The sequence below is a fragment of the Amphibalanus amphitrite genome, unplaced genomic scaffold (genome assembly GCF_019059575.1).
Source record: "Amphibalanus amphitrite isolate SeventyFive unplaced genomic scaffold, NRLGWU_Aamphi_draft 000710F_arrow, whole genome shotgun sequence".
Classification (NCBI taxonomy): domain Eukaryota; kingdom Metazoa; phylum Arthropoda; class Thecostraca; order Balanomorpha; family Balanidae; genus Amphibalanus; species Amphibalanus amphitrite.
The window spans coordinates 35,003-62,050 of NW_024882204.1; the positions used below are offsets into that span (position 1 = coordinate 35,003).

Sequence of the window (27,048 nt, forward strand, 5' to 3'; positions counted from 1 at the left end):
CATATTAGTGTTTTGAATATGTTGAACCTTGAACATCGTAAACTCGTAATTGTAATCGCATAATCATCAATTTGGGGGCGTGCAAATGCGCCTGGATTGATATTTTAGGAATCCGTTGTAGTTTGGTTGTAGTGGTACACGGATGTGGAGATAAGAACTCGTTTTATTTGTTTGCATATACAACGGTAACAGCCTTCAAGATTCAGGTATTTGGAGGTGGGCTGTATTTTGATGGGATTGCATCGTAATTCATCTTTGTCGCGTTTTCATTTTTACAATGTTTTAACTATCGGTTACATTTACCGCGCCTTTCCAATGTAGATGATCGATTTTGAAAAATTTGCCTGTTTTGTGGTGAAAATGGCGAGCAAGAAAGTGTGGTTTTAACTTTACCTATTTACTTAAGATGCACGGAAATTTTTTTGAGGCTGAAGGTCTGTAGTGTTGGCTCCTGTCAAGTTTGTGAGTGACAGTGTTACTGCTCGTATGAGGCTCATGACTTTAAATATAAATGTTATGAAAAATTTAAGCCTCATGCTAATAGATCTATTAAAAAAGGGCAAGCAAAAGACAATTTCTTAAGAAGAGAATAAAAATAAAAGAATTCCTATTTTCTTGGCCCTATTTTGAAAACATCAATTAACAGCAGGTTTTGGTTTTTCATTATATTTACACCTAAAATGTTGAGTGATGAACATTAAAAATGTTAAATTGCCTATATTTTGTAAAAACTTCCCTTTCCTGGGCAGGTGTGATTGTAATGGTAAATTCAAATATGATGGGCAAGGCAATGTGATGGTAAAATCAAATTGGGTGTGTATCACATATGCCACGTGGTCCATTACCCCTATCTCATGATTCATCGCATGTCTGTTCACAGTAAATACAGAACAAAACCATCAAACCTGACGTAACCTTACCTACACCTAACCAGCCTACAACCTAGAACCTACAACCTACAACATACAAAATTTGTTGTGGCATTTAGATATGGTTTGTCATGTGCAAAAAGCCATAACAAACATTGTTTCTGCTGCTGAGCCTTGCTGGCCTGCATCTGTGTTTCTTGAAAGCACATATGCTGGCTTTGCATAGCTGAGTGAGTAATAGCAATGCCAGCATCTTCATAGCTTAGTTCATTACTTGACCTGCACCTACAGTGTCCATTGAAAGTTGCTGTCTAACAGGCAACCATGAAGCTGCCCAGGAAGAGTAGCATGCACAACAATATGAACTGGGGCTAGCAGTTTTTGGCTAAATCACCTGTCTTACCAGATGAGTCAGCATTAGTTAGTATGTAGCTAAAATTGTGTGAATGCTTGCACCCTTACCTTCCAGCAAATGTTAGCTGGAATTTTGATTGCCTATGTGGAGTCCTATTAATGACTTGATAAGTAACTGCTGAGCTGTGAGAATGGTGAATGTGATATATGTGGCTGCTTTTTTATATGAACTTAAGTTGGAGGCTCACAAATTTTGTGGTAAGCATGCTGTTCTTTATCCTGAGAGGCATGCAAGAAATACATAAACTTGTCACCAATGGCCAGGTAGTAGCATGAATTCCCAAAATGCCAAATCATTTTTATTAGATATCCAAGCAATGTGTAACAATTTAAGAGTGTTTGTTCTGACATTTTCAGGTATATCCAGTTTGCGAAAACATGAAATACACATTAATGTCAAACATCTTTGCAGGTGCAAATATGTTCTGGCAGTCTCATGTAGCTACTTCTGCAAGTGTTGACCAGCTTTTAGATAAAGAGGTGAGTAGCTTGTATGAAGGCTACAGCCGTTCTATTATCACTTGATGCATATAGGCATGCTAATGATGCTTTTATTGTTGTTGTGCAGGAAGCTGAATAACCAAATAGCAACTGCTACTTTTGACTTGTTTACCAGCTCACCCATTTTCTTAATTGGTGTTGTGCAACAGTAAAAAGCTGTATCCTGTCATTTATGTGAGGATGAAAGCCAGAACTTATGTAATTGCTTGAGGTTAAGCTTTGGGCCCAGCATGGCTTAGTCCAGCGAAATCGTCCATAATATGATGAACCTGCCTGTTTCGTTCTCAGGATGCCACTCTGGAGCAGCTCCTCGATGAAGATGATGTTATCCAAGAGTGCAAGGCGCAAAACAGCAAAGTGGTCGAGTTGTAAGTTGCTAAAAGAGAAAGTGGAGCCCTCATTGGTCCTAGATAGAAAATAAGTAATGGTATGCATCATGCATTGTGTGAGATAAGGGTAAAGTCCGCCGACATAGCTATGACTGGCGAACTGGGTGACGCATGGACAAGGCTATAAACTATGCGCTGAGAAAACAAATTATGTTGCTTTAACTTAACCCTTAGGGCTGAATTATTGTTAGCGCCTGAAGCCAATTTGTTTGAACTGTCTCCTTCGAATGTGCTTCTTTCCACGACTCAAATGATCGCATGCTCGGCGTTTATGGCCCGACGAATTTCTGACCATCTTTTTGTTTCGATCTTTCTTTCTAACGCGTAAGTACGCGTCTGAAGTTGTGGACGTAGCGTCACTGATCGATGTGTGTGCCTGCAGCCTGACGCGGCCGGAGGTGCTGTCCGCCCTGGTGGAGCGTCTGGTCACTGAGCCGCCGGCCGGCGCCGAGCTCACCACGCAGTACCGGCACCCGAACCTGGCCTGCGAGGTGGTCCAGTGCGCCATCCCGGCCGTCCTGGACCGGCTGGCCTCCGATCGCGCCCTGCTCGACCGGCTGTGCGCGCCGCTGCACCAGCCGACGCCGCTCAACCCGCTGCTGGCCAGCTTCCTGTCGCGCACACTGTCACTGCTGCTGGCCAGGAGGACCGACCAGGTGGGTGACGACGTGGGACGGCACGAAGAAACAGGAAGGTGAGACAGAACTTAACAAATTTATAGTTGGAGATGGGCTGGAACAAGATGCAGATCTTCTTAGCGCGGGATGACCTGGGACTGGCCTAGCCGATATGAGAAGCAAAGGCTTTATATAAACGAATATCTGTGAGAGCCAAATGACCACCTCAATATTTTGTCGTGCTGGGTCTGGGCCGATGGGCTTCTCTCTATCTGATGAGCTTCTCTAAATCTTTGACGACGAATTTGACTATTCCTCGCCAGGTGCTCGAGTACCTGCGCTCGCAGGAGCAGTTTGTCGACCATATCCTCCAGCACCTGGCTACCTCAGCCATCATGGACCTGCTGTGTCACCTTGTCTCCGGGATTGAGGACACCGAGCCGCGACAGGCCACCTTCACGGTGAGTTACTCTGCGTGCCGCCGATGGTCGGATATTTGGCTAATTCACAGGACGTTGGGAGTGCAGAGTGTAGTGAGAAGCTTGCCGTGACCGGCGTGTGAAATAGTTGCCCATATGTCAGGAGGACGTGCTGATGACGCTGATTTTGACGTTAATTTGGCTTGTGTGCAGTTGGGTGTAAATATGTATTGTACAGCTCTGTACCATTAGACTGTGTGCTGTGTTGGGACTGTGGCTACCTCTCTCGGGCCGCTGTCGTAACCCCCTGCTGACGGGTCGCCGCCGGCCGCCAGTGGCTGACGGAGCGGCGTCTGGTGCCGCGGCTGGCGCTCCTGGTTGGGGACGCCGAGCAGCCCGAACGACAGGCGAACGCGGCGGTAGTGCTGACAGCAGCCATCGCCTGCGGACGGCAGCTGGCCATGCAGCAGGCGCCCGACGAGCGCGAGCCCAACCCGCTGCTGGCCTCCATCGAGAGGTGAGCTCCGGAACCGCGGGCGAGCGAAATGGTGGTGAGAGGATTGGAAGGGGTTTTATAGTTGTGTTTCAGTTTATGAAGAAAAGCTGATTTAAACATGTTTTATGATCCAGTAAATAAGGAGACCAACTCTTATCCCTGACTGTACGGTTGTCCGCGTTTTCAGCGAGGAGTTTGTCTCGTCGCTGGTGGACGCGGTGCTGGCCGGCGGCCGCACAGAGGCCGGTCTGGTGAACGCCATCCACGTGCTCCTGCCGCTGCTGGACCCGGGCGTCGTCGCCCCGACCGTCTCCGCCACGGGCCTGAGCTCGGAGGACGCCACCCCGACCGGCGGCGACCCGCCCTGTGTGTCCGTGGCGGTATCGGCGCTGCTGAGCCGCCTGCCGGCGCTCCACCAGACCCTGGTCTCTCCGCCGGCGCGGCCCGACCTGGTGACCAGCTGGGGCCGGCTGAGCCCGCCGCTGGGCGCCACTCGTCTGCAGGTGGCGCGCCTGATAGTCGCCCTCCTGGCCACCGGCCGGCCGGCCGTGCGCGCCCAGCTGGCCGCGCTGGGGACCGTGGATGTGCTTCTGGTGAGAGACGAGTCTGCGTCCGGCGGAACAGGCTACATTGGAAACTGCGATGTGATTGCTATTCATGGTGACTGTTCCATGTTGAGCCGCGGCTGATAAGATGTCTCTTTTTCATGGCGTTAATTAATGTAACCAAAGCAAGCAGGAAGTGTTAGGTTACAAAGTCCGGGGTTACAAACCAAATTATGTTTGTAACCTGAGTAGCTATGAGATAAGGTTGTAACTTCAAACTTGAGCATCATATCACGCAATAAGCATGACCAGATTACCATGAAGCACTGTAGGCAAGTGTACTTTGTCAATTTGAAGACTGATGTATCGTTCTTTTTTGCCGACAGGATCTGTTTTTCCACTTTACTCTGAACAACTTTTTGCACTCCCAAGTCGAGCAGTGCGTGAGCCTGATTCTGGAGTCCGCACCGCAGGAGACTGAGGATGCCAGCTCCCATCCGCTGCTCGAACAGGTATCTGCGTGCATTTGTGATATCAAACTAGAGGTAACTTGCGTTCGTAGTGCTGAATCAGCAAGGTTCTTGGTGCAGCCTTCTTTGAATGCGGTAATTTTCTCTCTCTTTTTTTTTTTTTGCTAAAAAATGTTTTGACTCAGTGTGTCTGATTCATTCGTTTCTTTCTCAGCTATTTACCACCTCGAGGCTTATTCAGAGAATCCTGCAAGGAATGGAGGAGAAAGATGCAACCACAGAGAAGTGTGATGAGAACCGGTAAGCATTGACATATTACAGTGTCACTGGTTCACAGCGCTGTGGTATGCTGCCTGCCTGCATTCTGTTATTAAACGAACCGAGCTGCTATTTGGGGTATCGGTTATGACTGAGTACTTGCTTCATGCATTTTTCAACAGCATATCGTTGTAGAGTGGCTATCATGACAGCATTTCAAATGCACCATCTTAGCTCCTCCCTGTCTGCATCTTTTGCTCACTCTGTCTGATTTCCCCTCACTCCCTCTATGCCGTCCCACTCAGGTGCTGGCGGTCGCTGCGCGGTTACGGCGGCCACCTCATCAGCATGGCCAACAAGGTCGTGGCCGCCATGGACTCGGGACCGAACAGCGAGCTACTGCGACGACTCATTGACCAGCTGCCTGAACACGTGCGGTCCGGGTGGCACTCCTTCACAGACACTCAGCTGCCGCGCATCAACGAACTCAATAGGGTTAGTCGGACGCCGCGGGGAGGAAAGGGATTAAAGGGTCGCTGTGTGGGGATCGAATGGGTAGGTTTGAACTCGGCTGTGGTGTTGGACGGGATGGCAGTCGGGAGGGGAGGGCTGTATAATGTGAATGCTGACTGATGTTTGCTCGCCACGCGGACAGCCGGACTCTGTACTCAGGAATCGGTTAGCCCGGGGTCTGTTATGTAGCTTGGCTCAATAGACGGCAGGAAACGGGTCTCCAGCCCCCAGCTCGCTGCCCGATGGATGGTGCATGTGTCCACATTGTCAGCTGTCGGTCCTGTCCTCACCGAGTCTCTTCGTTTCAGCCGGTGGTGATGCCGGACCAGAGGCACGACTCGAGCAGTGACTCCGACTTCCGTGGAGTCTCCGAGTCACAACAGTTCACAGCCGCGCTCATGAAGGTACGGTACGACTCTGGTGTTCTGAAAGTCAATTGACTCACGGTCAACCCTGTACACATCGTCAATCTGGCGTGAGTTGTTTACTTTTGGTGAGCCTACATTCTGCCCTGAAATATGTATGCAGCGTAATGTTTAGGATCCGTCTCTGCTTTATGATAAACTCACGGCGGACATAAGCTGTCCTTGAGCACTTGCTGATACCATTTCGTACGTTTCTGTTTCCTACAGGCCATGGGCGACAGCTCATCGGGTGGTCTGCCGGACGCGTTCGGTCGCGCAGATGACGAGTTTCGGGATCTCAGGTCAGTGTCTGGTGCTCAGGATCAGGAGGGTTAACACGATCAATTGAGGCAACACGCAGAACACCGCACTGTTGGCTACGTGTGTGCACGGGGCACACAGTGGATACGGTTAGGTACGATGTGTTGAATTGCACAACTGAGCGTGGAACCGAACAGCTGTAGGGCGAGGATAGTCCTGTCTGGATGATTCATATCGTATCCAGCCAGTGCAGTGTAACTGCATTTCCGCCGGCTGCTACCGGCTGGCCGGTCGGTGTAAAGTTATCATTTCGCACGGTGCTGCTTGATGTGCGGCTGTTGAGCAGCATGTAACTACCATAGTTAAATACTCTGAGCGTTTCCTTGTGGTGCAGTGCACAAATTCACGGTGCAGTGCAGAAGTACCCTTCTGACCGTACTCTCGTCCCCGCAGCTCGGGCCTGGGCCCGCTGGGCGCCGCCGGCCTGCTCTCCCTGGCGGCGGAGGCCGAGTCCCGGCCCGGCGCCTCTGAGCTGTTCGAGCAGCACTGCGCCGAGCGGCTGGGCGGTTTGGGTGGCCCGGTGGGCTCGGCCGGCTGGCCGTCCCACGGCGTCTCCAGCTCCAGCAGTGACGAAGATGAGGACGAGGAGGAGGGAGAGGACGGCCGACTCCGGATGGAGGTGGACACCAGCGACCCGTGGGCGTCCGCGCCGGCCGCCGCCGACGCCGGCGACCCCTGGGGAGCCTCGTCCGGCGCCGCCGATAGTAGTGACCCGTGGGCCACCTCTCCCCCCTCGTCCACCGAGGCCAACGTGTGGCAGTCGGCGCCGGCGGCCGACCTCAGCGCCGAGCGCGACTGGGCCAACTTTGACGCGTTCTCGGCTCCGAGCGCGCGGCCGCCGTCGCCGCCGCTGCTACCGCCGCCGGCCGCCGCACTGCAGGGTGAGTCAGGTGGGGAGATGATGGGATACCGTGCTTGGTACGGTTGCAGTGTGGAGCTGAGTGTGGTGTGAGGTATGACTAAGGGCCTTTTGTGGGGGAGAATTTTGAGTAACCTGGTGTCCAGTCTGATATTCTTGCGTGCTGAGCTGGGCAGACTGAGCTACTTCGTAGAATTTCCAGGTTGAGTTGGATGATGGCATAGGATAGTTTCTTGCAGACACCATTTTATTTTAGCGTGTTATGCCCTCTACTTGCCGCCCGGCTTTCCTTGCACGTGCCTCCCGTAACCGTAAAGCCTGCGTCCGTGTTAATGGCTTCCCTGTCTGCACCTGCCGTCTGTGACCTTCGCTCTGTTTCGTAGGTGTCAGTCCCGACTCTCAGTCGTCGCCCGGCGTGGCGCCTCCGCGGCCGCCTGGCAGTGGATCACCTCACTTCCCGGTGGATTTCAACAGTGGCGACGCTTTCGGTGAGCTTGAGGGACTGTCTTGGACACAGAGGACTAAGTCGTGTCGCTTCAGATTCGAGGGGAAACGAATGGCTTGCGTGAGAGACACTGGTAGTATTATGTGTCATGGTCGCCGACCGGTCTGTGTAGAACTCATGGCAGTTTGTGTCTTTCTATCCCCATATGCCGTAAGTAAACCAGCCGGCCATGACCGTGGTCATGACCGTCCTATATTCCTGTATGCCGTAAGGAACACAGGCGACTGTAACCCGTGTCCGTGGGTGCCGGTGTTTCAGGCAGCGCTGTTGGTTCGGTGCCCATGGTGACCTCCCCGCCGCGTCCCGACACAGATTCGTCAGCCGACCCCAGCGGGGCCGTCTCGGACCGACTGACACCGCAGCAGAGGTGAGAGACGATAGAGCTGAAACAGAGCGGCCAGAATGGGGTCTGTGTCTGGCGGGGTTTGACGGGGGCTTGGCCGGGCTTCATGGGTCTGTAGTTTCCGAACGAGGGATGTTAGTGTCTTACCCGGTCCGCGTAGTTTGATAGTGTCTGACGGGTTTCCTGGAGTCTGGTCAGTGTCTGATAGGGATCCCGGTAGTATGTTACAGTGTCTGACCGGACTCGCGTGTATATCGGTGTCTGACCAGGCTCCTCGTCTCTGTTGCAGTGCCTCGTCTGATGGCGGCTCAGGTGCGGTTTCGTCGGCGCAGAGCGGCCCCGCCGGCCCGGACAGTCCCAGAATGGACGTCAGGTGAGCCTCTCCAATGCCCTAAAGCAGCAAAACGAACCCTCCAAGAAGATGAGACCAGAGAAAGTGATTATAGGTGCCAAGATGAGTCCCACTTTCCGTCACATCAAATGCATTTAGCTTGATCCAAGGACTGGCACAATTTAGCGTGAGCCCTACGATAAAAAGTGATCGATTTATTCATTTAATGTGCTACCGTGGTGATGTATCTTGATTAGGTACGCTTTTCTACTGGCAGTAAGATGACTAGTTAACACTGTTGCAAGAGTAACTTCAGTGCATCGTTGGGGTCAGTCATGTAGTAAGCTATCTTGCGTCTCTTCCAGCTCTGAGGGCACTGGCCCGGCCACCTCTGCCGACTCCGGCGCCCCTGTGACGGGCTCGGAGAGCGGCTCCACACTGACGGACTAGCGGCTCGAGCGGCCGCGGCCGACCACTCTGTTGTCCATAGGCGACGTCCGCCCGAGTACAACGCCTCTGTGACGCGATGTGTATGGTGCGTGATGGCGAGCGTGTCTGTATCAGATGAGAGCGGGGGGGGGGGGGGGCACGATAAACACAGACTGCGACCATGCGGCTGATCTTAGCTCTTAGATCCTGGGTTGACAACTGAACAGTGGTGCTGCGGGCATTTTGTACCCCTTTAACCGCAGCCGTGCGTAATTTTTATTCATGCTAGCGCGCGCATTGTTTTATCTGCTGAGTCTGTATGTTATGTACATTCCAGAGGCGTTTCTGGTTGTTTTAGGTTTGATCTGCTGGGCGGTACATTGCGCGCGCCGGGTTTGTTGTGTGCCAAATTGGTCTCTGCGCTCGCCGGCCCACCCTATGTTGGTTCAGTGACCGGCCGTTGTCGAAGCCTCGGCGCGCGTCCGCCAGGGGCGCTAGTGAGCCGACCGGTGATCTGCAGTCTGCACGAGCGAGCGGGTAGTGTGACGAGGCACCAATACAGGGCAACGCGCCGGAGCGAGAGGCGTTTTTGTGGGGTCACGTGGCGGCGGACCATGCGCAAACAGGTCGCGCCGGGAAGAGCAGCTCACGGGCCGGCAGAAGGTGAACGGCAGGCGGTGATGTGGCGGTCGCCGCGGACGGCCTGGCTGCTCGAGGAAATGCTTGATATCGCAGCTGCACTCTTTCGAACCTATTGAAGCATGACAACTGCACATTTTGAAGTATGGAATGCTCGGGGAACGACACTAATTAGCTAAATATGCTGAGACTAAATGTAAAGTCACTCCGCGGAAAAGTCCAAACGGTCTTCAAACGTTTTTCTGCGACTTATTAAAACTTCTGAATTAGCACAGCATCTTTCACGTGAGCCAGACGTTTGAGACGGCGTTCGCGATTCTGAAAGTTCTGTTTACATTGGTCCACTACAGTAGACTACAACGCTAGGCTAAAATAGTGTAATAGAAAAACCTTCAGAAACGCCTAAGTGCTCTGTAAAATGCACGATGTATTCACAAAAATATGGATGCGGTATATGACACATCTAGCGCAGCGGTTCAGCAGGCTCGCTGTGGGCCGCGCGGCGCACAAGCGACACGCGACGGCCACACGATCGCCGCACGCCAGACAACTAACAAAAAGCCATCCGCGGCCAGAGTATAAATGCGTCCAACAATGTAAACAATCTGCCGTTTTTGCGCGTCGCAAGAAGGGCGATTGATGTAGCGCTGACCTCTTCAGCTCGTCTCGGTATTCAGCGCAGGTGAGGCCGGAAAAGGTGGCCACCCTGTTGACCGGCGGTGACCTCGGGTGACCCCGACACGGGTCGCCTAATGGGCGTCCTCGCCACAGAGGTCATAGACTCTTCCCAGTCATCCAGCAGCTAAGTGAAACCGTAAAGGTTCGGCGGCGCACAAGACACATGATCCACACAATTGTGACTGTATACGTCCGGCAAACTCAATAATAAAGAATATAACAGCACTGGGTATTGACAACAAATGTAAATCGCATACAATGACAACATATACTCCCCATAAGTACACTGACGAGGTCGACGCGCGGCGCCTACGCCGTCAGTCGCTAGGAACACGCTCTTACAGCCGCGAGTCTCTGACCAGACGCCGCCGGTCGGTGGTCACGGGTTCATCACCACGGAGACAGCTCTTTGGCCGCTCTCCGGCAGCTCAGCTCGGCGACTGCGGAAGCTCAGAGGTCGACGAGCGACATCCAACGAGATCGGTCGGGCAGGCCGTGTCCAGAGCATATCGCCGCCCGGCTCACGGCGGCCCGCCCCACACGACGTCTATCACATTCAAGCAGCGAGTCCCGGGGTCAATCACACCTCTGTGCCGTCCTCGCTCTCATCCTGGAACGCCATCACCCGGGTACCGTTCAGCACCGGCTTGGGCATCACGGGCGGCGTGATCTTCTTGGGTTTGGGCGGTACCGGCGGCGTCACTTTGCGCTGCAGGTTGCCCGGCTCGAAGCGGCTGGGTGGTGGCAGGATGCCCACCGGCTCGACACGGCTCGGAGGGGATGGTGTGCTGGCCGCGTCGGCAAGGCCCAGCGGCAGCGTGCTGGACAGCGGCTGAGGAGGAGTCTCCTCCCATTCCTCCGGCTCCTCCTGCACGGGCTCGATCAGGTCGGCACTGGCGTTGTGCGAGCGAGCCGGGCCGCGCGGCGGGGGCGGACCCTCCACTGCCACATAGTACGGCGGTAGCGTGTCCGGTCCGGCGGCGCTCAGACTCAGCCGTGAGCTGCCATCCGCAGTAGTGCGCGGTCCCAGAGTGTCGTAAATGGGCTCGTTGGCCACTCCTCCGCCGCCTCGGCTCGCAGTGCTTCCCCAGCTGGGGGTTCTCTGGCGGCGCGGCCGCGGCAGCGTCACGTAGCCGGGCCTCACGCCGCGAGCCGCCGGTGCCGGCGCCAGCCGCGGCTGCGGGCCGGCCAGTAGGTAGGCCTGTTCGGGCTGTACGGAGCCGGTGGAGCTGCCCGCCGGGGAGCTGCGGCCCGCCCGGCGCGGCAGGAGGTCCGGGTAGTCGCGCGCCCGACGCCCGTCCCATGTCATCGGCGAGTCGGGCAGGCTGTAGCGCCGACTGCGCTCGTCATCGACAGAGTAGGAGCCGGCGCGGCGCGGCGGCGGGTGGGCCAGCCCGGCCGGACGGCGCACCCGCTCCATCTCAATGTCCGTCTGCGGCACCTTCTCGTAGTCACCGATCCGGTCCGGCTTGTGCTCAGTGACGGGCGCCGTCATGTCGGACGGCAGCTCGTCCGGCGCTCCCTTCCCGCCGTGCCGCCGGCCGCGGCAGTAGCAACAGACGAGTGTAATCATCAGCAGTAACAGCAGCAGCGCCACACCACCCACGACGATACCGAGCAGCAGCGGCCGACTCAGCATACCGCCCTCTCCGCCGCCTCCACCGCCGATCGTCGTATCAGTGCCAGGCACAGGACCTGGTACCGCGCCACCAGCGAACGTCAGCGTAACGTTGCGTTCCACCACGCCGCCCGGGTTGACGCCCACGCAGAGGTACTGGCCGGCGTCCTGCGTGTTGACGTTGGTCACTGTGAGCGAGGTCCATCGGTCCACGGTACCCTGCTCGTGGATCACGTAAGACTGGCCGGTGAAGGGGATGCGGGTGTTGTTGCTGATGATGCGACCGCTCATCACCCAGTTGGTGGTCGGAGCCGGGTTGCCAGATATCTGGCAGCGCAGTGTCACGTTCTGGCCGACCTCTGCCACCACATGCGGCTCGGGTATTTGGATCTGCGGTCGGCAGGCGAACTCGTCCGATCGGACGCCACTCCAGCTGCGAGAGGCCAGCCGCTCGGGCTCGGCACAGCGCGTGTCCTCCTGGTAGAGCGACCGCTCCAGGAGCCAGTCTCGTAGCAGACGCAGGTGGCAGTCGCACCGCCACGGGTTGTTGTGAAGAGTCAGCCACTTGAGCTGCGACAGCGACTGTAGCGCGTCACTCTCGAGTACTGACAGCTCGTTCGAGTGCAAGTTGAGCTTCTCCAGCTCAGGCAGGTTGGCGAACGTCTTGGCGGCCAGACCAGCGATGCGGCAGCGACTAAGATCGAGCCTCTGCAGGTGTGGCAGCGGGGGAAACTGGAACGCCGGCAGCGAGCCCAGCGGGTTACCGGCCAGCAGCAGCTGTCGCAGCTTGTCATTGTCGGCGAACGCGTCCGGCGGCAGTTTCTCGATCACATTGTCGGACAGGTCCAGTTCGATGAGCAGCCCCAGGCCGCGGAACGCGTGCGGGTGCACACTCGACAGCCGGGAGCGGCGGATATAGAGTTTCTGCAGGTGCTCCAGCCCCACCTGACGGAAGACGTCCTTGGGCAGCTCCTGGATGGCCGTGCCGGACAGGTCCAGCACCTGGATATCCGAGCTGAGACCGCGCGGAACCGACGTCAGCCCGATGTCCGTGCAGTCGGCCTGCCGTTTGCCCGACACCCACATACATTTGCAGGCGTCTGGGCAGGAGGTTGTGAAGTCTGCCGTCGCCGGTAGAACCGTCAGCAGTAGAAGCAGAAGAGGGCGCACGGCCGGTGCCGCACGCCGCTCCGGGGCCGCCATTGGTGACACAGCACGGTGAGCAGTCTGTGCTGGAGCTCCCGCCGACACTGGAACGGAGAGGCGGCAATGGTTACAGGCAGCCAACACTTCACACCTTCAGGGACAACGGTACAGGGGAAACACGATTAGCCGGAAAGTGGCACAAACACATGGGACATCGGGCATCCACGCGGAGTGGGACATGTAGCACAGCTAGGCGAGCCACAAACACCTTCATAAACTCATTGTAACGTTCACGACGCTGTTAGCATTACAAATGATCCCGTGCGGCGCTCCGAGCGGATAAAAACGACCAGCCACGGGAAAGTGGGCGCACGTTTCTGGGCCATGTCTGGGTCACGAATCACAGCAATATATTCGGACCCCGACTCTATAAACGGCGCCGCTACACTGCCGGTAACGAACGTCAGTCTGGAGCGCCCGCTTTACCTGTCCGCGAGAAACTTCTGTCCCAAAGCCCACCTCGCATCCCAACAGACCACTCGAACGTGCGAAAAACGATCAAGACCAAGACAGCCACAAACTCAGGACCGACAAACCTCTCTCCACGCCCCGAATACCCTCCTTGGTCCTTTGGGACTCGGTTTTATCTCTGCGCATGTTTCTACTGCAGACGGTGCGGGAGATTTTATGGCGGCCGAGACTATACTAACGACGTCCCGGCGGGGCCGTGCGCAGCAGTTACACCGGCCACTTTCACGGTGAGCGCCGTGCTGGCTCATACATAATTGCACCAACGACCGACGGCGAATTCTGCTCCATGGTCGACCCCTGCTGACAGTACAGACAGGCAAGGTAACGAGGGCTCGGTGCGCGCGGGCACGGCTCGGGCTGCCTGACCCGGCCGGTCGCCCGTGGTCTAGCCACTCTCGAACTCATATCAGCGCTCTCCCGACTGCTAGTATGACGCCCGGGTCGGTGCCAGGTTTGAGCGGCGCCCAGCGGCGTACCGGCACACCAGTCGAGATGTACCGGTCAATCAAGCTTTCATCTCCGCCCTGAGGCAGGAGGTCCGGCCGCAATGATAGCTGTCGGGTGCTAGCTCCTGTCAATCGAGCCGTCAACCTGTCATCACCCGGCTCGCCCCGCCCAGAGCTGCCCCGTCAGAGCTCCCTGTTTACCCGGCTCGGCTATTGGACGCCTGAGGCGCAGTGGGGTCAAAAGGTCGCCGGACCTTTCAGACACGTCTGTACGGCTCAGTGCGGACGGTCGGATCGTCGGCTCGGTGAGCGCGGCTGACCTCTGGCGGCCTGAGGGTGACCCCAGTGACCCCCGCCGACACTCGCGGTCACGTAACGCCCCTGTGGTCTGCCCGGTTCGTGAAGGGTGGTGCATCCAGGCCTTATGCTAACCACATGGGCGGTCGCTCTCTCAGTAGCGGCTCGGCCGACTGGAATGGACTGCAGTTAGTGGCTGGGACAGCGTCCGTCGATTCCTATGTGTGGAACTATCACCAGACGGGCCACACAGCAACAAGACTGATTTGGTGCGACACAGTCCCTGACACGGTCAAATTGCCGCTCAGAGGCCGGCTTATACAAAGCCAGCGGCGCGGTGTCGTGATCGGCTTTTAGCTAATCGCTTTAACGCGAGTATCGGAGCAACAATGAAGCAGGCGACCCACAGAGTCCGATATCTGAGCTCGGGGCTTCGTCGTCCGTGCAGGTATGAAGGATAGAGATACCTAGATCACCAGTAGAGAGATGCCGTGGATATGAAGGATAGAGACATAGGCGGCGGAACGAGGGGGGCACCGGGGCACCGTGCCCCCTTTGATTTTGGCAGTTTAACATTGGCCCTATGGGCTTTGCATGGAAAGAATGGGACCGAAAGTCGGCAGTGTCCCCCCCCCCCCCCCCCGGCCCTTAATGGAAGGTGCTCCGCCGCCACTGGATAGAGATAAGGTAGAGATGCCTACTGGTGAGTCGTGAACTTGGTCGGTTGCTAACCGGATAGAACCCTGTCGCAAATCACAGCAGTCGCCAGGGATTAAGTCGTTACACGCGTCCTCTACGCGGCGCTGATCACCGAAATCCCGTCCGGACCTTGCCGTTAATTGCGACACAGCGGCGGCAAACCGGTGACAGGCTGGACAGGTGCCGGCAGCCAACTGAAGCCCGGATCATCGTACCTGTCCCTCCTCTCCGAGCCAACGGCTGGCTCGTGTCGCCACGCACCGGTGTCAACGTGCAAACGAGCTGCAGATGTGTGGAAGTCGCGCAATAAAAGCGGGAAATGTGGGGTAGAAAAGACGGAAGGGATAGGTGGATAGGACATTAGGACAGGGCGGACGGGCAGAAGGGCGGGCGGACGGACCGGCGGACGGCGCGGACGAAATGGACGGGAAATGATGAACGAGACGGGACGGATCGACAGGACAGACAGCTTGGAAGGACTAAACGCAGTTTCTGCCCGTTCTGAGCCGACTATAGTCTAGTATCCAGGCGGTATCCAGCACCCAGTTCCCTGTACCCATCGGCCGCAGCTGTCATCTGTCGAGAGCGATCCATCCAGTGACGGCCCTCTCCCCGGGCCGGTCAAACTTTCCACCCGAGCTGAGCGTCTTCCCGTCCGAACAAAGGCGCGGCTGGTCGGGCGCCGCGCGGCCTCCGGGCACAGCGGGACGGCGATGACTGGCCGGCACGCCGGCCTGATATCGGCCCATCGGTCCGCGGCAGGCCGGGCCGGCGGCCGCCGAGCCATGGCGATGCGATGCGATGCGATGCGATGGTTTTCGGAGGTTTAGCCTTTGTATCGGCACCTCCTTGATTTCTTAATCTTTAACTTTTACTTTGATCGATGGGTTGCATTGTTATGGTTGGTTTGTGTGGCTAGGATTCTCACTAGGGGACAGGATTGGGTGTTGGGAGGATGAAGGTCAACTAGGATGGAGAACTTTGTTTTATTTCCAGCAGTCTTCTTTTCTTCCACAGCTTAAGCAATACTTCTTTCTTTTCTTCGATATCTTCCTCCTCAAACAGAAATATCCCTAAAATATCCTTTGCATAGGGTTTCTGAAGATGCATTGATTCTTTTCTTTCTTCTTCGTAGGCTGGGCAATTCAATATAAAGTGGGCGAGGTCTTCATTTTCTGCATTGCACATCATACATCTTGTGTCCTCTTTCTTGTATCTCTTGCGCTCATTTAGAGGAAGACAGTTAGCTCTTGCCTGGAAAAATATTGTTGATGCTTGCTGGTTGTCAATAAACGTTACTTCCTTCATCTCCTTTTTCCAGACAATATACAGGGACAGAGTAGTTTTAGTTAACAATTCCTCCTTCCATTTCTTTCCATCCCATTTTTGCATGTGTGTTTTAAGGTCTTGTTTGCTTATCTGATACAAATCCTTTACTTTGAGTCCGACTTCCTTAATAATGGAATAGGTTACCTTTATCCATTTGTTCTTGCCCTCGTCCATCATTTCTGTTAACACCTCTTTGAGTAGTTGATTTTTTCCTTGCAATATGCTTCTCATGTACTGAAGTCTTCCAGTTTTAATCCTTGTTGTCATCAGAGATGCTCCAATTTCTCCTCTCAATGCAGCATTTGGTGCATATTTTGGAGCCCCCAAGATCTGTCTGTAGACACCATTTTCGATTACTTGCAGCTTCTTGGTCTCTTCCTCTGTGACTGTCATGACACTGGAGCCGTACAGTATTGATGGCAGTGCTAGGGATTTCCAGTAGGTCTTACCAATCAGCAGTCTGTTGCATGATTTTGAAATTACTGAATAGGTCATGTTTGCCATTCTTTGTGCCTTTTCAATCATGATTCTTTTCTGCCCTCTGAACACATCCCTTGTATTTGTTACTTTCAGACCTAAGTATTTTATGTTTTCTTTTACTTCAATATCTTCTATGCTTCTGTGCTGTTCTTTCAGATTAAATGTGATAATGTTGCTCTTATTCTTGTTTATGTCTAGTCCACACTCCTTGCTAATTGCTGTCAGTCTTCTGATGCTAGTCTCTGTTTCTTCAATAGAATGGTTCAGTAGGAGCCCGTCGTCAGCAAAGAATAGGATTGGCAGCGTAAATTTGCAGCTTCTGAACCCTGCTTCTGTTGCCTCCATTACTTTTGTGATGATATAAGTCATGAGCTTGAAGAAGGCAGTTGATCCTGTACACCCTTGCCGTATACCACTTGTTACTAAAATCTCTAACTTAATGTTCTCATTTAGTTCAATCCAGGTTCTGTCTCCTTGGTATGTGGCTGCCACAGCATCAATCATTTTGGGGTGAATCTTGTATTTCATGAGCACCTCTACCATCCTAGCTCTATCGATGGAATCAAACGCCTTGCTGTAATCAATTGAAGTAACAATCAGAGGTGCCTTCATTTTAAAGCTTTCTTCCACACAGTACTGTAATAGGAAAAGGTTGTCCTCTATCCTTCCTCCTCTCGTAAACCCTGCTTGTGTCTCTAACTTTTGCTCTGCGCTTTCTAGATGATCTTCTAGTCGCTGTTTTAGAATTGACATGTAGATCTTATATGACACATTCGTTAAAGCAATTGGTCTCAAGTCTTTGGCAGTTGGCTTAGACGTCTTTGGTATCATTTTCGTCCTTGATATCTTCCATTCTGATGGCGTGTCACTTCTCTCGAGGACTTCTTGGTAGCAGCCTGTCAGTATCTTCAAGCATTTGTCATTTTTTATCAAAGCTTTGTATAGTTCTGGCTTGAGTTCATCTGGTCCTGCCGCTGACTTGTTCTTAAGCCTGCCTATACATTTGGTGACTTCTTCCTCAGTTATTTGTATATCTTCCATCTTCTTCATCCTCTTCCTACTGTTCATGGCCATATCCATATGTTCTCTCAGTGTGATTGGGAAACTATATCCTTTTATTTGTATCTGGTCCTGGTTCTCTTTCTCCAGATCTGCAGTATAGGTTAGCTTCGCCCTATCGTTCCACACTTCTTCTAACTTGTTTTCATGTCTTTGATAGATTTTCTTCCTGACACTTGCTAAGTTTTCCTTTTCTTCTTCTCCTTGCAGCATTTGTCCAGCTTCTGTGAATAGGCGAACTGGACTGTTATCCTTTTGCTTTCCTTTAAGTTTGTTGATATTCTCCCAAAGTGCCTTGCTTTTGTAGCTACTATAACGTATTTCGTCAGTCACTTTCTTTTCATGCTTTGCTATTTCTTCCTTGATGAGTAGCTTTGTCAGTCGTTTCTGCTCATAATATTTTTCATATAATCTGCTCTTTTCTTCTTCTGACTTTGCATTTCTCCTGAGTCTGTTGAAGGCTTTTCTTTGCTTGATTTGTTTCCGTATTTCTTCGGTCATCCATGGTTTTTCTTTGATTTTTTCATTCTTTCTGTCAGTTTTTCTTCTGTACCTTCTTGTAAGCAATTTCTCTGCCACGTCCTTCATTATCACATTGAGATCTTCCATTAGGCATATGTTATCAGCTTCTATTCTCTGTAGTACCTCTTGCACGAAGCCCGACAATGATTCTTGGTCTGTCTTAAAGAAGTATTCATCTTTCCATTTAGCTTTATTGAGACTCAGTGACTTTTCATCTTTGAAAAACACTGTGATCATGTTGTGATCTGATAGATCTAGTAGTTCTTGACTTTCATCAATTTTCATCTTAAGGATAGACTGATGCATCTTACTGTTGACCAGCACATAGTCAATAACACTTCTGTATTCTTTACTTCCCCATGTATACAAGCCTTCACATATGTCATCACCATTCAGTAAAATCATATTGTTTTTGTTTATCACATCAATGACAAATTTTCCGTTCCTATTCTCTTTTTGGCTTCCTAGGAACCCTACATGTCCATTAAAATCCCCCAACAACATTGTTGCCATGTCTGGACTTTCTTCTAGCTTCTCTTCAAGCTCTTGTTTGATTTTCTCATTTCGTGTTTTGTCTTCTGGTTTTGTTTCAACTGACATGTAAACAAGTATTGGCGGCGGCGCGGCTGGCGCGCCTCTGTCGTCACCTCGGCGTCACGTTTGTCACCGGCCCGTGAGCCGCGGCGTGTTTATCTGAGCGGCAGCAGAGGTCGCTGCTGCCAGTGAGGTCAGTCGGGGCCTCCCGACAGCGCCGATGACAGACTGACCGACGACAGCGCCGCCGACACGCCCATTAACAGTCTCTTACAGACCGTCGTGATCTCCCGACCCGCCCATCCGTCTCCATCTTCCGTCTCTGTCTCTTGATCGTCCCACCCGTCTCGTCCCGTCCTTTTTACCGTCCCACCCCGTCCCACCCAGACTATCCCCTCCCCTTCCCTTGATAGCTGTTGGCTGCAGGCGAGGTACGCGACACCACCGCCGGCTCCGCCCTGACGTCGCATATAGATCAGACGTTTCGCAACGCGCTGTTGCGACGCGCTCGTTCCGGCCGGCCGGTCCCACCGCCTGTCCGCCGGCCGACAACGACTGGGCGGGACGTGCAAGGGGCGGGGTGGGCTGGGGAGGGTCGACATCAGAACCACATCAGCCACAGAGCAAACGTCGTCATCGCCGCTAGAGTGCGCGACAGACGGGCAGCGATAGCAGCCTCCCGACTATACGTTAGCCGTCGGTGAAACGTAAGCCGGGGTCTCGTAGGTCAGACGTAGGTTCGAAATGGCAGCAGATGCTGTGCTAATGTTATGCGTCCCATGCGACTGGCTCCACGGGGCGCAGATGTGCCTCCTGCCTCGATGCGTCTCAGAGGCGCCCGTGCCAAATGTAGCTGGAAGTGTGAAAGACGGCGCCGGTGCGCGCCGGGCTGTGGGCCTAGGAAAATCTCGGCAGCCCGGCCGTTTGTCGTTGCCGGCTCGTTTCAGTCGGTGATGGATGGCGCGATCTGTCTGCGGAACACAGCGCCGGCCGGCGGTCCCTGCGGAGCCCGACACTGCGGGACTCGGCGCCGCCTGGGAACGGCCGCCAGCGCTACCAAATGGCATCGGCCGGGTAGGTGCTGGCGTTACCCGGAGGTAACAGACGTCCGGCCGTGGTAGGCTCGTAACTCGCCGGATAATCTGCAATTCCCTCACAACAAAATGACATGTCAGAGTAAGCAAAATTACGGCAAAAGCATTCCCACGATTGACATGGAATTGTAATGGAAAGAGGCAAAATTTCCTCTAAACTGTGATTTAAGCATTAGGCGAGCGCCTTCTTTTTATTCGCATATTTTTATTCAGCCGGTTGAGTCGATTTTTCTCATAAAAAGCACCCAGAGGAACAGCCGGCGTATATCCTCGCAGCGCAGCTGCCACTCGGCTGTCACCCCTGACTAGGTTCACAGTGTCGAAATGTTTGCGATAATCTCCGATTACCCAACGCTGGACGGAGGAGGTATGGGCTGTCCGCCTCGGCTGGCGACACTGCCAAGTGCGTGCGTGATTGCACTTCTCAGGTCTGTTTGTTCAGCCCCGTGACAGGCCGAGACTGCTGTGCGCTTGAATCTCCGCAGCGTAGAGGCGAGGGAGCTGTCCGCCACCGCGCTGCATGCAGTCGAGGTCAGGGCACCCAGGTTACTCCCTCACAGGCACTCACGGCACCTCCTGACCGTCACTCAAGGCAATCTGGCCAGACACTCGCGAGTACTCTGACTGGAACTCACAGCACTCTTACTAGCACTCATGGTGTTCTGCACTAACGATACTCCCTGACCCTTACTCACGGCACTCTCTGACCGGCACTCACGGGTCGGCCGGCCATTTCATTGCCACTGATTGGGTTCGATCCTTTTCGGAGCAGAGCAGCCGGTATTACACCCAGTGGATTACGATGAACGGCTTGTAGCCGCCAGCCAATAACACTGGGAAACTGATATCGACGTCTCCTAGATTCACGGCCACATCCCATCCACTCAATAAATCCCGAGAGTTATTAGTGTGTTTACAGTAGTCGCGTCTAGCGTCGCCGACATCCTCTCTAGCCCTCGTCCTGGCTGAGTAATGATGCCTGCAAAGTGTAGCCCGGTCGTAGGACACCGACCGTCCCTCAGCGGTCCCTCTGCGCACCGTATCGTGACCTCGTGACCTGCCCGGGATATCGTCTCACCCCGGTCACGTGCGGCGGCACCGCCTCAGCCGGCCTAATCGGGCCGCAAGTCTGTGTGACCACGGTGTTTGGGCGGCACGGGGTTGGGCTAGACCAAACAAGAGGCGCGGGCGGCGCGTTAGCGGACCGACGCGACGGGGCTGTCGGAGCCGGGGCCGCGGCCCGCTCCGTCAGCTCAAGGCACGGCAGGCGGCGACCCTGTGAAATTGACGGGTGGTTCGTACGACAGGCGAACCACTGAGACTGACGGGTGACTCGTACGGCAGGCGTCCGTAACTTGGTGGCCCGTAAGGCACGCTCGACTGAAGCGCGACCCGTAAGGCCAGCTCGACTGACACCGTAGGCCCGTAAGGCTGGCTCGATTGATGCCGGTGGCCCGTATGCCTAGTACGACTGAGGAGTGGCCCACAGTAGAGGCCTCATTGCAACTGTACCGAGGCAGTCGGACATCAAAAATGTATTTCAGCCTTAGGACTATGTGAATCATTCGAAGGTTTCCTAGATAGAGCGGCTACAGTCCGGAGTACTGACAAGGGCCAGAGCAAGCCGTTTGGACTCGCGACGTAAAACAGACCCGCCATATTAATCAAGAGATATCGCTGAAGGTCAAAAACTATTAGCAACACTAGGTAAATAGTTTACATCGTTGAAGCTTATGCAAACATTCCGTCGGTATCTTTTCGATCAATCCTCGGGCTTCTGTTTTGGATGAAATCATCGTGCCTTTTCAAAAGGAAGCCGTTCAAGTTAGATTATGTTTGCAAGCTACCACATATCGATGGAGTTGCTATAGAATGTGAGGTCGCATAGAACCTAATCAAAGTATGATGACGTGACGGTCAATCTACGGTACACATCCGTGTATTAAATGTCACCTCATAATCACGACACATCTTTCGCACTACACCATTAGCGGCACGTATCGATAACAGATTATCATCATCAGCAGCAGACCAAACTTAACGGCGCCAGGCGACGGCGACGGCGTCTGCGACCTCCTGAGGGGCCGGGGCCGCCGCAAGGCTTACCGATGCGCCCCATCAACACTCACCGCGCTCTGTGCGCCGCTGCTCGCCGCAGTTGCAGCCGAGCGCGCCGCGTTCGCCGCTAGCCGACAGATGGACGCCGTCAACAGGCACACTGTCCGACGGGCCGACGGACGGCCTGAGGTGAAGAGTGGAGCCCGACCAAAAAAAAGGCCGCCAGGAGAAGAATCGGGGCTGGCGGCGGCGACTAATCAGCTTTTTGTGTTGGCGGAGAGAGCGGTCGGACAGAGGGAGGAGGGCAGAGGGACGGAGCGCGGCGCTCTCTATTGACAGCGTGCGTTTTATCCCACGAGGATGACTGGGTGCCGCCGACAGTGGCGTCTGAGGCAGGTGAGACGGCGGGGAGCGGGGCCGGGCGGGGAGCGGGGCCGGGCGGGGCGCGATACGGGGCGGCGATACGGGCCTGCGCTCAGACCCGCGGAGAAGGGAGCATCCGGCCGAGCCGGGGGACAAGGTACGCATTGCGGTGACTTCCCACCCATGGCGCGGCCTTTATACTCTGCGAGACACAATAGAAGACGTTTTTATGATCGGCCCGGTTGGATTGTTGGCCGCTTCTTTCATGAGAACAAACTTTTCCCCGCTGGCATTCACTAGCGGGTCGGTTTCATTAGCCGGTATTGGTATGGAGCCCCATTTTCCGACAAACGTTAGCCGACAGCGATAACCGTCCGTATTTCGAAGGCAAGCGGGAGGCGAAAGAAATCCCCCTATTGGCATGCCACGAGTAGAGACAAGGCAGCGCAGCATTAATCAAAGGGTCAGACAATCGTGGAATCACGGCCATCTGATAGGGCAGCCGCTAGACAGACGACAGGCTGATAGTGACACCAGCACAAAGACGACAGGGCCGAACCACCTGCAGCGCCGACGGTGCAGGTCCGTTCCCAAGGGGACACGTAATGCCTACTGGGCGCCGGCACCACTCGGAAAATTGGCAATCAGCCTAATTCGCAGCCGAGTCACGCAGACGGCGCATTTCGATGAAAAATGTGATTTCTTTTTGTTCACGCAATAGAGAAAAAACGTCTAACAGCCACCATAAGAACGACAAACACGTCCTTGGGACCTTCCACAAGGGAATCTACCCTGCCCTGCCCGGGGACGGAGCGGCGCTAATCGATAATCGATAATCGATATTGGTCTGATACAGTGATTGGAAATAAACATTTCTTCACTATACCGCCCTATGACAACGGTGAGGTCCAATCAGGTAGGTATGAATATCACTCCAGGTATTCCGGTATTACACCAGCTTATCTAAGGTCGGCGTAATCCAGAGTTCAGCTCAAAACAATCTTACATTAGTTCAAATATGATGCATGCGCCCTTGAAGTTACACTAAGCGCAATAAGTGGCGGGGAGAGGCGTTGCAAGCCAACCACTCAGCTCCGTCAGACACATTGTCGCCCAACACTGCCGCCGGCTCGGCCGCGCTGCGCGCCAGACAAGGCCACCGTCACCATAGGCGCCGCCTCGCGGCATCCGTGTCGCTGTTTTCCAGAGTATCCGATGTTCCTCGGTGTCGCATTCAAACGTTCAGTCTTTGCTGTCAACATACTCGAGCGTACAACAATGACTCGTCCGGGTCGAAAACAATGCAACCGGACTCCGCATGTAGCAAGGTCATCGGTATTCTGACAATTCGCTGCTCAATTAAATCCTGGCTAGCGCCTAATCTAAAATAAACGGGAATTTCGATAGTCCGCTTATTTTCTGTGGGAAATAATTTATAATTACGAGCATACGTTGAGCTATGGCAGTCGTCTGCACATCTGCCCACGGTGCTAGTTAGCATAATTGCGTCAACCACTCGGTTCATAGGGAATGGTATGAATCCAGGGAGACATACATGCACATTGCACATTGCTCAGGGCTCAGTGCACATACGTATTGCACATACACAGACACCGTGCCCCAGACCGACACGATGGGCCCGCTGAGCCGTCAACCCGTCCTATCGCTCGGCCGGCTGTCCACCCGGCAAGAGAGATGTCACGTCACGGTACAATTACGCCGGAATGTGTCCACGATAATGAGGCATTTCCCACCGGACCGTACAAAGGTGAAAAACACAGCAGCAGACTGGGTGTCGCCGCTTTGTGGTACAGCTCGGAGGTCTCCACAGCGGGAACACTTACTGCAGCCGGCGGAGGAGTGATATACAGTTAGCATTTTAGCAATTCCAAGTTAAAGACACCGTCATAAAACGCCGAGGCGACGCTGATGAAAATACTGATATGAGCCGCTGTTGTTTCAGTGGCTTGTAGAAAATTGGAAAAATAGATTAGATGACTCAATTTGGCTTGTAGGTTGTTTCGCCGACAGCCGTTTGTATGATATTGAATTGGCACTAGGTCCGCAAAGGGCCGAAGTTGGTGGCCAATTCGTGTCGGTCCCTGGCCATCGCTCCGTCTCAAATGCAGGCTCGGAGACCGCTGCCAGAGTTATTACAGGCGACGTGGTTGGTGAGGTCCGGTGCAATTTTACAAGCGGAGCTATACAGGTACACGGGAGGTCTAATGTAGAACACGCCGATAAGAAGCTGTTGGGCTGTCAGTTTTTAAGCTCATGAGTTGTTTGTCAATATTTCCAGCTCGGCTGCTCATATGTTGCGAGGTCGGCTGGCCTACATTAGGTTGGCAGCGGCTATAAATTGTCTCCCAAACACCAGCTGGATGAAACGAGACATATTACAAGCAGCAAAGGATTAAGAAAATTCACTTACTTAGTGATGCTGACATTTAGGAAAATGGATAAAATCGATAAGGCACTTACGGTTGATTACTTTTTTACTCTGAATTGATACCATCATAAAACGATAAAGCAGCCGCGTGGCATTGTTACCCCATACGTTACACAACGGTACTTTCAGCCACACTGCCGACTTCCAAAGACAAATAACGGGCGAGCTGAAAGCTGGAGGAGATATCTGAGGGACGAGATTTGGGCTCTGGAGCCTTTAACAGCCCACCAGGCCTGTTTGTCGTCCGGAGCTGAGTCGTGTTCCCGTCCAATAACCAGGCCGGAGGAGCCATTCCAACAGACCGCCGCCCGACGGACTGACGGGCTGGACAGAGGGCGATTGTGGCGGCTGAAGGCAGTTTGTGACGGCCTGACAGCGGGGGCATTCCACGATAGATCGTACCACTTTTTTCCAATTTGACACCCTCATCTCTCAGAATTTGACAAGAATTGGTCTCAGGGGTAATCAGGGGCTCTGAATCCACCTGTAACAATTTCAGGCTTATCAGATAAGTATTTTTTGAGTTATGGTGTATAACATTTTTTGGATCTTGCTTTGCAGCGCTAAGTTTGGCGGGCTGTAACTCTAAGACGGATTATTCAAATGCCAAATGTTATATAACATTGAACTTGCAATGAAACAGAGATTAATATGTATTTTTGAAATTTCGAAAAATACGCTATTTTTTATATATGACATATCGAGTTTTCTTTCATTTGTATTTTTTGGACTTTGGGACCAAATTTTTTTGAATTTTTATTTCTTAAAAAAAAAATATTTGGCTCATTGTTAAGAAGTATGCAAAAAATTAGGAAGGTGTTCTTTCTATAAATGTATTTATTTTACGTCACGATAACGGTTTCGAATAGTGATTTCGGGAGGGGAGCTTACAAATGGCATGGTAAAGCTGCCTAGTGACATCACGGGTTACTGAAATTTCAATTTAAGTCTGAGTCATCTGAAAAAAGTGAAAAGAGGGTTCATCCAACCCTCTTTCCTATAAGCGCGAGGGTGAAAAAGGCTGTTTGGTTCTGACTTAGTTTTGGACGCCAATGACCACAGCTGTCCAAGATGAAAGTTACAGGACGCATACATGGTGTCCTCCAGAGGTCTCACAACTTGTATATCTGGGAATTTTTCAAGGTTACATGAGGTCAGGTCGGTCACGTGACATCTCTGTTATAAATCAATGGGAAAATATAAAAACTGTTATTTTGGCGCCGAGAATGATCTAAAACTATCCCACGTACATGTTATCGTGATTTCATGCACTCCTTGCAAAGTCCAATGCTTTACTTTTGCATTGTTAACCTTGCGTGACGTCATTTATGACGTCACTAGGGTCGTACGAGTTTTTCGTCAATAACTCCCGATCAAATGGAGCTAGAGATTCGGGAAAGCCACCAATGGACTCGGGAAGACCTTCCGAATCGAATGATATGCCATATGATACCCTTTGCCCAGCTTCGTGACCTGAGGGGCTCTGACCTGACCTTGACCCGAGGTCAACTACTTAAGTTGACCTCACCCTAGCAAAAAGTATACCATTCGATGAACCTGAGCTAGGCGAACACAATGATGCCAAAATCGCGGCTCTGCGGCCATTTTTTGCGAAGTTATTTACTAAAAACCGAACCCGTAACTTCAGTCACGTGACCTGACCTCAGACGCTACCGGTTGACCTGATACCTTAAAATCGGGTACCAATCGCTGCGACTTGTAACGGCACACACGCTCGTTTTTCCGCGAGGCTCTAGCTCTATTAGAAGCGAAACGGCGTGCTGGGGTCGTATCAATCCCTCCGAAACCCATTTTGTTTGCGGGAAAATGAGGAACTTATAGAAAGAACACCTTTCTAATTTTTTGCATGTCGATTTGCAATGACATGAAGTTTATTTTGAAAAAATAAAAATGTGAAAAATTTTGGTCCCAAAAGGCATTAAAGGCAAATGAAAAAAGATTAAGGTTTTTGCTCAACAATGCAATTTTTTCTTTGGAATTTTTAAATAGTACCTAATATTAATTTTTGATTCATCGCAAGCTTAGTGTTGTTTCCTTTTTTTTGGTTGCTTAACCCGTTCTTGAGTTATAGGCCATCAAACTCACCGTTACATACCGAAGTTAAAAAAATGTAATGCAATATAACTCAAAAAGTTTTGATCTGAGAAGTCTGATATTTTGCCAGGCGTCTTTGGGGCCTATGATTACCCCTGGGACCGATTTTCACTAAAATCTGAGAGATGAGGGTGACGGGCCTGGTACGATCTATCGTGGAATGCCCCAGCGGTCACATGTGACGGACTGGTGTGACTGATGTGATGGGTTTGAGACGAGATGACAACGGTCGGACTGAAGGCGGTATAAGAGGCTGACTGTGTTGTTTGTCAAATTGCCATTCGAGTCAGACGCGACGGGACGTCAAG

At 52.9% G+C, this 27,048-nt stretch overlaps 2 protein-coding genes across 6 annotated transcripts in view; one reads left to right on the forward strand and one right to left on the reverse strand.

The window, feature by feature from the left end:
• Nucleotides 1-6: 6 nt before the first annotated feature.
• On the forward strand, nucleotides 7-9,265 carry LOC122365005 (serine/threonine-protein phosphatase 6 regulatory subunit 3-like). Of its 3 annotated transcripts, none has more exons than XM_043335875.1 (17): nucleotides 7-206; nucleotides 1,696-1,763; nucleotides 2,073-2,152; nucleotides 2,556-2,829; nucleotides 3,114-3,251; nucleotides 3,545-3,726; nucleotides 3,893-4,298; nucleotides 4,637-4,762; nucleotides 4,935-5,020; nucleotides 5,284-5,473; nucleotides 5,800-5,895; nucleotides 6,124-6,197; nucleotides 6,610-7,097; nucleotides 7,459-7,563; nucleotides 7,839-7,947; nucleotides 8,213-8,296; nucleotides 8,620-9,265. In XM_043335875.1, exons 2-17 carry the CDS (start codon nucleotides 1,704-1,706, stop codon nucleotides 8,702-8,704), a joined length of 2,583 nt encoding a protein of 860 aa, XP_043191810.1. In that variant the 5' UTR covers nucleotides 7-206; nucleotides 1,696-1,703; the 3' UTR covers nucleotides 8,705-9,265. The 3 variants fall into 3 exon arrangements, with proteins under 3 accessions (XP_043191810.1, XP_043191811.1, XP_043191812.1); XM_043335876.1 differs by having other exon boundaries at nucleotides 35-206; nucleotides 1,641-1,763; XM_043335877.1 differs by having other exon boundaries at nucleotides 63-206; nucleotides 1,641-1,763; nucleotides 6,742-7,097.
• A 454-nt stretch (nucleotides 9,266-9,719) lies between these two features.
• Nucleotides 9,720-27,048, reverse strand: part of LOC122364986 (leucine-rich repeat-containing protein 24-like) — a 58,663-nt gene continuing 41,334 nt past the window's right edge. For all 3 annotated transcript variants that reach the window (XM_043335840.1, XM_043335841.1, XM_043335839.1), the window contains one exon: nucleotides 9,720-12,868. In XM_043335840.1, coding sequence (XP_043191775.1) covers nucleotides 10,581-12,821 — 2,241 coding nt within the window. In that variant the 5' untranslated portion in view covers nucleotides 12,822-12,868 and the 3' untranslated portion in view covers nucleotides 9,720-10,580. The remainder of the gene's footprint in view (nucleotides 12,869-27,048) is intronic.

Bases quoted from the DNA above. Each gene is read 5' to 3' on its own strand.
- LOC122365005 (XM_043335876.1), top strand. From the start codon at position 1,662: ATGAAATACACATTAATGTCAAACATCTTTGCAGGTGCAAATATGTTC. The intron at 6,198-6,609 runs GTCAGTGTCTGG...TCGTCCCCGCAG, and splicing joins GACGAGTTTCGGGATCTCAG to CTCGGGCCTGGGCCCGCTGG. The intron at 7,098-7,458 runs GTGAGTCAGGTG...TCTGTTTCGTAG, and splicing joins GCCGGCCGCCGCACTGCAGG to GTGTCAGTCCCGACTCTCAG.